Here is a 10042-nt window from a genome sequence, read left to right on the forward strand (position 1 = left end):
AGAGGGTAGACTAGGGTGGGAGAGAGAGAGAGAGAGAGTAGACTAGGGTGGGAGAGAGAGAGAGAGAGAGTAGACTAGGGTGGGAGAGAGAGAGAGAGTAGACTAGGGTGGGAGAGAGAGAGAGAGTAGACTAGGGTGGGCGAGAGAGAGAGAGTAGACTAGGGTGGGCGAGAGAGAGAGAGGGTAGACTAGGGTGAGAGAGAGAGAGAGAGAGAGAGTAGACTAGGGTGGGCGAGAGAGAGAGAGGGTAGACTAGGGTGAGAGAGAGAGGGTAGACTAGGGTGAGAGAGAGAAGGTAGACTAGGGTGAGAGAGAGAGGGAGGGTAGATGAGACTCCCCTCTTCATTATCCACCTTCCCTGTTTCTTGTTCTGTTCCACCAGATGCATGTGATCATTTCCTTCTGTTGGAAGGGCTTAGTCTGGCTCCTCCACACAAAGTAACAGACAGAGACAGAAAACAGACTGGTGACTCAGTCATGTAGAGCAGAGCAACAGACAGGCAGGCGACTCGGCAGAGCAACAGACAGACAGGCGACTCAGTAGTGTCAATTGATTCTTTATTTCTCCTGCAGCTGAATTAGACACATCATAGATACACCCTCCATCTAATGACATAGGAACCATCCCAAATAGCACCCTAGTTCCTTTACAGTAAACTATTTCTGACCATGGGCCCATAGGGACACATCACAGAGGATAGCCACTATAGGACTCTGGTCTAAAGTAGTGCACTATATAGGGAATAGTGTGCCATTTGGTCACATTGGCCACTCAGCACATCCTTCAACGGTAACTTAGTGTTGTAGTGCCGAAGTCGTTTCAGAGACAAAACACCTGTTATTATTATTACATTTAAAAAAAAAAACACACTGATGTGGAATGGTACATCCCGGGGTCGTCAAGTTGACCTATGACCCTTCCTTTACATAAACAAATAATCAGCGGTAATGTCAGCTCAGAGAGGGTGTCGGTGTGTGTGTGTAGTCAGTGCTTTTTTAATCCGATACTTCTTAGCGTGGTCAGACTGTTACTGGCCGCTTGGAGGGGGGGGGGGGTTGTCAGGGAAACGGGAGGGGGGGGGGGGTTTAGCTGGTCCTTCACATGATCCTCAGCCCCTGGATGGACGCCTCCAGACTCTGAGGAGACAACAACACATTGGTCAATAACAGAGTCACCCAGTCTACTGACTAGGTCTGGTCTTCAGCTGGGGGGCATGTTGTCCTCAGTCAATAACAGTCTACTGACTAAGTCTGGTCTTCAGCTGGGGGCCATGTTGTCCTCTGTCAACAACAGTCTACTGACTAAGTCTGGTCTTCAGCCGGGGGCCATGTTGTCCTCTGTTAATAACAGTCTACTGACTAAGTCTGGTCTTCAGCTGGGGGCCATGTTGTCCTCTGTTAATAACAGTCTACTGACTAAGTCTGGTCTTCAGCTGGGGGCCATGTTGTCCTCTGTCAATAACAGTCTACTGACTAAGTTTGGTCTTCAGCTGGGGGCCATGTTGTCCTCTGTCAATAACAGTCTACTGACTAAGTCTGGTCTTCAGCTGGGGGTCATGCTGTCCTCTGTCAACAACAGTCTACTGACTAAGTCTGGTCTTCAGCTGGGGGCCATGTTGTCCTCTGTCCATAACAGTCACCCAGTCTACTGACTAAGTGTGGTCTTCAGCCGGGGGCCATGTTGTCCTCTGTCCATAACAGTCTACTGACTAAGTCTGGTCTTCAGCTGGGGGCCATGTTGTCCTCTGTCCATAACAGTCTACTGTCTAAGTCTGGTCTTCAGCTGGGGGCCATGTTGTCCTCTGTCCATAACAGTCTACTGACTAAGTCTGGTCTTCAGCTGGGGGCCATGTTGTCCTCTGTCCATAACAGTCTACTGACTAAGTCTGGTCTTCAGCTGGGGGCCATGTTGTCCTCTGTCCATAACAGTCTACTGACTAAGTCTGGTCTTCAGCTGGGGGCCATGTTGTCCTCTGTCCATAACAGTCTACTGACTAAGTCTGGTCTTCAGCCGGGGGCCATGTTGTCCTCTGTCAATAACAGTCTACTGACTAAGTCTGGTCTTCAGCCGGGGGCCATGTTGTCCTCTGTCAATAACAGTCTACTGACTAAGTCTGGTCTTCAGCTGGGGGCCATGTTGTCCTCTGTCAATAACAGTCTACTGACTAAGTCTGGTCTTCAGCCGGGGGCCATGTTGTCCTCTGTCAATAACAGTCTACTGACTAAGTCTGGTCTTCAGCCGGGGGCCATGTTGTCCTCAGTCAACATTCCATTCCAGTGAATATCATTAATTACATTCTACTTTAAGGATTGAAAAATCACAATGTGATGACAACTAATTAATGAACCTGACCAGGAATGTGTCTCCGTGTGTGTGTGTCTCTCCGTGTGTGTGTGTCTGTGTCTCTCCGTGTGTGTCTGTGTGTCTCTCCGTGTGTGTGTGTGTGTCTCTCCGTGTGTGTGTGTGTGTGTCTCTCCGTGTGTGTGTGTGTGTGTCTCTCCGTGTGTGTGTGTGTGTCTCTCCGTGTGTGTGTGTGTGTGTCTCTCCGTGTGTGTGTGTGTGTGTCTCTCCGTGTGTGTGTGTGTGTGTGTGTGTCTCTCCGTGTGTGTGTGTGTCTCTCCGTGTGTGTGTGTGTCTCTCCGTGTGTGTGTGTGTGTGTCTCTCCGTGTGTGTGTGTGTGTGTGTGTCTCTCCGTGTGTGTGTGTGTGTGTGTGTCTCTCCGTGTGTGTGTGTGTCTCTCCGTGTGTGTGTGTGTGTGTCTCTCCGTGTGTGTGTGTGTGTGTCTCGCCGTGTGTGTGTGTGTGTGTCTCGCCGTGTGTGTGTGTCTCTCTGGGTGTGTGTGTGTGTCTCTCTGGGTGTGTGTGTGTGTGTGTGTGTCTGTTACCTTGAAGTCCCAGATGGTCATGGCTCCATCGATGCCCGTGGTGCAGAATTTACGACAGTCCCTCTGGTCTCCCTCATAGATAGAGACCTGACTGGAGGAGAGACAATATAACTGGGTCAGACAGTCCCTCTGGTCTCCCTCATAGATAGAGACCTGACTGGAGAGATAATATAACAGGGTCAGACAGTCCCTCTGGTCTCCCTCATAGATAGAGACTTGACTGGAGGAGAGACAATATAACAGGGTCAGACAGTCCCTCTGGTCTCCCTCATAGATAGAGACTTGACTGGAGGAGAGACAATATAACAGGGTCAGACAGTCCCTCTGGTCTCCCTCATAGATAGAGACCTGACTGGAGGAGAGACAATATAACAGGGTCAGACAGTCCCTCTGGTCTCCCTCATAGATAGAGACTTGACTGGAGGAGAGACAATATAACAGGGTCAGACAGTCCCTCTGGTCTCCCTCATTGATAGAGACTTGACTGGAGAGACAATATAACAGGGTCAGACAGTCCCTCTGGTCTCCCTCATAGATAGAGACCTGACTGGAGGAGAGACAATATAACAGGGTCAGACAGTCCCTCTGGTCTCCCTCATAGATAGAGACTTGACTGGAGGAGAGACAATATAACAGGGTCAGACAGTCCCTCTGGTCTCCCTCATAGATAGAGACCTGACTGGAGGAGAGACAATATAACAAGGTCAGACAGTCCCTCAGGTCTCCCTCATAGACAATATAACAGGGTCAGACAGTCCCTCAGGTCTCCCTCATAGACAATATAACAGGGTCAGACAGTCCCTCAGGTCTCCCTCAGAGACTAGAGACAATATAACAGGGTCAGACAGTCCCTCAGGTCTCCCTCATAGACAATATAACAGGGTCAGACAGTCCCTCAGGTCTCCCTCAGAGACTAGAGACAATATAACTGGGTCAGACAGTCCCTCTGGTCTCCCTCATAGACAATATAACAGGGTCAGACAGTCCCTCAGGTCTCCCTCAGAGACTAGAGACAATATAACAGGGTCAGACAGTCCCTCTGGTCTCCCTCAGAAACTAGAGACAATATAACAGGGTCAGACAGTCCCTCTGGTCTCCCTCAGAGACTAGAGACAATATAACAGGGTCAGACAGTCCCTCAGGTCTCCCTCAGAGACTAGAGACAATATAACAGGGTCAGACAGTCCCTCAGGTCTCCCTCAGAGACTAGAGACAATATAACAGGGTCAGCAGTCCCTCAGGTCTCCCTCAGAGACTAGAGACAATATAACAGGGTCAGACAGTCCCTCAGGTCTCCCTCAGAGACTAGAGACAATATAACAGGGTCAGACAGTCCCTCTGGTCTCCCTCAGAGACTAGAGACAACATAACAGGGTCAGACAGTCCCTCTGGTCTCCCTCAGAGACTAGAGACAATATAACAGGGTCAGACAGTCCCTCTGGTCTCCCTCAGAGACTAGAGACAATATAACAGGGTCAGACAGTCCCTCTGGTCTCCCTCAGAGACTAGAGACAATATAACAGGGTCAGACAGTCCCTCTGGTCTCCCTCAGAGACTAGAGACAATATAACAGGGTCAGACAGTCCCTCTGGTCTCCCCCAGAGACTAGAGACAATATAACAGGGTCAGACAGTCCCTCTGGTCTCCCTCAGAGACTAGAGACAATATAACAGGGTCAGACAGTCCCTCTGGTCTCCCTCAGAGACTAGAGACAATATAACAGGGTCAGACAGTCCCTCTGGTCTCCCTCAGAGACTAGAGACAATATAACAGGGGCAGACAGTCCCTCAGGTCTCCCTCAGAGACTAGAGACAATATAACAGGGTCAGACAGTCCCTCTGGTCTCCCTCACAGATAAACACTACAGTCGTGGCCAAACGTTGAGAATGACACAAATATTAATTTTCACAAAGTCTGCTGCCTCAGTTTGTCTGACGGCAATTTGCATATACTCCAGAATGTTATGAAGAGTGATCAGATGAATTGCAATTAATTGCAAAGTCCCTCTTTGCCATTCAAATAAACAGAATCCCCCCCCAAAAACATTTCCACTGCATTTCAGCCCTGCCACAAAAGGACCAGCTGACATCATGTCAGTGATTCTCTCGTTAAACACAGGTGTGAGTGTTGACGAGGACAAGGCTGGAGATCACTCGGTCATGCTGATTGAGTTCGAATAACAGACTGGAAGTTTCAATAGGAGGGTGTTGCTTGGGAATCATTATTCTTCCTCTGTCAACCATGGTTACCTGCAAGGAAACACGTACCATCATCATTTCTTTGCAAAAAAAGGGCTTCACAGGCAAGGATATTGCTGCCAGTGAGATTGCACCTAAATCAACCATTTATCGGATCATCAAGAACTTCAAGGAGAGCGGTTCAATTGTTGTGAAGAAGGCTTCCTGAGTACCAACACATCCTCCGAGAGCAACTTCTCCCAACCATCCAGGAACAGTTTGGTGACGAACAATGCCTTTTCCAGCATGATGGAGCACCTTGCCATAAGGCAAAAGTGATAACTAAGTGGCTCGGGGAACAAAATATCGATATTGGGTTTTGGGTCCATGGCCAGGAAACTCCCCAGACCTTAATCCCAAAAACCCACGAATTCTGACAAACTCCAAGCATTGATTATGCAAGAATGGGCTGCCATCAGTCAGGATGTGGCCCAGAAGTTAATTGACAGCATGCCAGGGCGATTTGCAGAGGCCCTGAATAAGAAGGGTCAACACTGCAAATATTGACTCCTTGCATCAACTTCATGTCATTGTCAATAAAAGCCTTTGACACTTCAGAAATGCTTGTAATTATACTTCAGAATTCCATCTGACTAAAATATCTAAAGACACTGAAGGCAGCAGACTTTGTGGAAATTAATATTTGTGTCATTTTCAAGACTATACAGCTGTGTATCCTCCTCATGAAAAAAACAAAAACAAAAAAAAAAACATTGTGTTTCCGAATGACCAAGAGGTAAAATATGTGAAAACAATAGTGGTCCTAAAACCAAACCTTGAGGAACACCGGAACTTACAGTTCTCAACTTTTGGCCACAACTGTAGATGTGTGTGTGTGTGCGTGTGTGTGTGTGTGTGTGTATCCTACGTGATAGAGTTCTGGTGCAGTGTCTCCAGGGCTGTGTGTGTGTGTGTGTGTGTGTGTGTGTATCCTACGTGATAGAGTTCTGGTGCAGTGTCTCCAGGGCTGTGTGTGTGTGTGCGTGTGTGTGTGTATCCTACGTGATAGAGTTCTGGTGCAGTGTCTCCAGGGCAGTGTGTGTGTGTGTGTGTGTGTGTGTGTGTGTGTATTCTACGTGATAGAGTTCTGGTGCAGTGTCTCCAGGGCAGTGTGTGTGTGTGTATCCTACGTGATAGAGTTCTGGTGCAGTGTCTCCAGGGCAGTGTGTGTGTGTGTGTGTGTGTGTGTGTGTGTGTGTACCCTACGTGATAGAGTTCTGGTGCAGTGTCTCCAGGGCTGTGTTACGGTCCTCTGTGGTCGCTCTCTTGTCCATGTTTCTGAAACGCTCCATAGCGGAGATGTTTCTAGTGATGGAGGCTTTAGGAAGGTCCAGCTTAGAGACAAATGTCAGGGACCCTCCGTCATCACAACGGAACAGCATGGGACAACAGTCATGACCCTGAGGAGAGACAGACGGAGAGAGAGACAGATGTCAGGGACCCTCCGTCATCACAACGGAACAGCATGGGACAACAGTCATGACCCTGAGGAGAGACAGACGGAGAGAGAGACAGACGTCAGGGGCCATCCATCATCACAACGGAACAGCATGGGACAACAGTCATGACCCTGAGGAGAGACAGACGGAGAGAGAGACAGACGTCAGGGACCCTCCGTCATCACAACGGAACAGCATGGGACAACAGTCATGACCCTGAGGAGAGACAGACGGAGAGAGAGACAGACGTCAGGGACCCTCCGTCATCACAACGGAACAGCATGGGACAACAGTCATGACCCTGAGGAGAGACAGACGGAGAGAGAGACAGACGTCAGGGACCATCCGTCATTACAACGGAACAGCATGGGACAACAGTCATGACCCTGAGGAGAGACAGACGGAGAGAGAGACAGACGTCAGGGACCATCCGTCATTACAACGGAACAGCATACAGGTTTCCTTTCTGATTTATGACAGACAGACAGACAGACACGGGGAGAGATAAACACGCAGAGAGAGAGAGAGAGAGAGGGAGACACACACGGGGAGAGAGAGAGAGACAGAGAGAGACGGAGAGAGAGAGAGACACGGGGAGAGAGAGAGAGAGACACGGGGAGAGAGACAGAGAGAGACACGGGGAGAGAGACAGAGAGAGACACGGGGAGAGAGACAGAGAGAGACACGGGGAGAGAGACAGAGAGAGACACGGGGAGAGAGACAGAGAGAGACACGGGGAGAGAGACAGAGAGAGACACGGGGAGAGAGACAGAGAGAGACACGGGGAGAGAGACAGAGAGAGACACGGGGAGAGAGACAGAGAGAGACAGAGAGAGACACGGGGAGAGAGACAGAGAGAGACACGGGGAGAGAGACAGAGAGAGACACGGGGAGAGAGACAGAGAGACACGGGGAGAGAGACAGAGAGAGACACGGGGAGAGAGACAGAGAGAGACACGTGGAGAGAGACACGGGGAGAGAGACAGAGAGAGAGAGAGAGAGAGACACGGGGAGAGAGACACGGGGAGAGAGACAGAGAGAGAGACAGAGAGAGACACGGGGAGAGAGACAGAGAGAGACAGAGAGAGACACGGGGAGAGAGACAGAGAGAGACACGGGGAGAGAGACAGAGAGAGACACAGGGAGAGAGACAGAGAGAGACACGGGGAGAGAGACAGAGAGAGAGACAGAGAGAGACACGGGGAGAGAGACAGAGAGAGACACGGGGAGAGAGACAGAGAGAGAGACAGAGAGAGACACGGGGAGAGAGACTTACCGCTGCCACCACGCTGTTCTCAGAGATGAAGAGAACACTGAGCAGAGGGAGGAACTCAGTCTTCAACTGAGACGGACTGAAACACACACACACACACACACACACACAGATCATTGAACAGAGCGACCGAGTTCCACCACTCACACAGTCTGAATACACAGCGCTAGATAACCCCCCCCCAGAGAGACTCACGTGGATCCCTTGGTGCCGTCCACCACAGTAACAGTCTGAATACACAGCGCCCCCCCCCCCCCCCCCCCCCCCCCCCCCCCCAGAGAGACTCACGTGGATCCCTTGGTGCCGTCCACCACAGTAACAGTCTGAATACACAGCGCCCCCCCCCCCCCCCCCCAGAGAGACTCACGTGGATCCCTTGGTGCCGTCCACCACAGTAACAGTCTGAATACACAGCGCCCCCCCCCCCCCCCAGAGAGACTCACGTGGATCCCTTGGTGCCGTCCACCACAGTAACAGTGGAGTCGTGTGAGACCCAGGCCAGTCTGTTACCAGAGGAGGAGAAGGACACAGAGTGGACCCATCCTCCTCCCCCGGCACCCCCAAACTCAGCCAGCACCGCCCCAAACGGCATCTTGGACCCCCAGGGGGTGGGGCCGGGCTTCTCCTCCACCTCCTTGATGTAGGCAGAGAACACCCTGGGGGAGATGGAGAGGGAGGGTAATATATTATAACTATTGATCAGGGGGCTGTACGTATCAATACCTACTGATCAGGGGGCTGTACGTATCAATACCTACTGATCAGGGGGCTGTACGTATCAATACCTATTGATCAGAGGGCTGTACGTATCAATACCTATTGATCAGGGCTGTACGTATCAATACCTACTGATCAGGGGGCTGTACATATCAATACCTATTGATCACGGGGCTGTACGTATCAATACCTACTGATCTGTACGTATCAATACCTATTGATCAGGGGGCTGTACGTATCAATACCTACTGATCTGTACGTATCAATACCTATTGATCAGGGGGCTGTACATATCAATACCTACTGATCAGAGGGCTGTACATATCAATACCTACTGATCAGGGGGCTGTACGTATCAATACCTACTGATCTGTACGTATCAATACCTATTGATCAGGGGGCTGTACGTATCAATACCTACTGATCTGTACATATCAATACCTACTGATCAGGGGGCTGTACGTATCAATACCTACTGATCAGGGCTGTACGTATCAATACCTACTGATCTGTACGTATCAATACCTACTGATCAGGGGGCTGTACGTATCAATACCTACTGATCAGGGCTGTACGTATCAATAACTACTGATCTGTACGTATCAATACCTATTGATCAGGGGGCTGTACGTATCAATACCTACTGATCAGGGGGCTGTACGTATCAATACCTATTGATCAGGGGGCTGTACGTATCAATACCTACTGATCAGGGGGCTGTACGTATCAATACCTACTGATCAGGGGGCTGTACGTATCAATACCTACTGATCAGGGGGCTGTACGTATCAATACCTACTGATCAGGGGGCTGTACGTATCAATACCTATTGATCAGGGGCTGTACGTATCAATACCTATTGATCAGGGGCTGTACGTATCAATACCTATTGATCAGGGCTGTACGTAACACTCCTACTGAGAGACCCTGATCCTAGATTCAACACTCCTACTGAGAGACGCTGTTTGAATACAGACCCTGATCCTAGATTCAACACTCCTACTGAGAGACGCTGTGTGAATACAGACCCTGATCCTAGATTCAACACTCCTACGAGAGACGCTGTGTGAATACAGACCCTGATCCTAGATTCAACACTCCTACTGAGAGACCCTGATCCTAGATTCAACACTCCTACTGAGAGACGCTGTTTGAATACAGACCCTGATCCTAGATTCAACACTCCTACTGAGAGACGCTGTGTGAATACAGACCCTGATCCTAGATTCAACACTCCTACTGAGAGACGCTGTGTGAATACAGACCCTGATCCTAGATTCAACACTCCTACGAGAGACGCTGTGTGAATACAGACCCTGATCCTAGATTCAACACTCCTACTGAGAGACCCAGGTATCTAATGTATAAAGACCACTGATGAGGCTGAAACATGGTCTCTCTCTCTACTGATGAGGCTGAAACATGGTCTCTGACGGTCTCTCTCTCTCTACTGATGAGGCTGAAACCTGGTCTCTGACGGTCTGTCTCTAC

At 49.9% G+C, this 10042-nt stretch overlaps 1 protein-coding gene across 1 annotated transcript in view; it reads right to left on the minus strand.

The window, feature by feature from the left end:
* Positions 1-541: 541 nt before the first annotated feature.
* LOC139405253 (actin-related protein 2/3 complex subunit 1A) overlaps positions 542-10042 on the minus strand; it is a 13334-nt gene continuing 3833 nt past the window's right edge. The window contains exons 6-10 of the mRNA XM_071147699.1: positions 8278-8490; positions 7838-7913; positions 6329-6522; positions 2886-2976; positions 542-1137 (exon numbers count right to left, since the gene is read on the minus strand). Coding sequence (XP_071003800.1) covers positions 1099-1137; positions 2886-2976; positions 6329-6522; positions 7838-7913; positions 8278-8490 — 613 coding nt within the window. The 3' untranslated portion in view covers positions 542-1098. The remainder of the gene's footprint in view (positions 1138-2885; positions 2977-6328; positions 6523-7837; positions 7914-8277; positions 8491-10042) is intronic.

Source organism: Oncorhynchus clarkii, unplaced genomic scaffold (genome assembly GCF_045791955.1).
Source record: "Oncorhynchus clarkii lewisi isolate Uvic-CL-2024 unplaced genomic scaffold, UVic_Ocla_1.0 unplaced_contig_6271_pilon_pilon, whole genome shotgun sequence".
Classification (NCBI taxonomy): domain Eukaryota; kingdom Metazoa; phylum Chordata; class Actinopteri; order Salmoniformes; family Salmonidae; genus Oncorhynchus; species Oncorhynchus clarkii.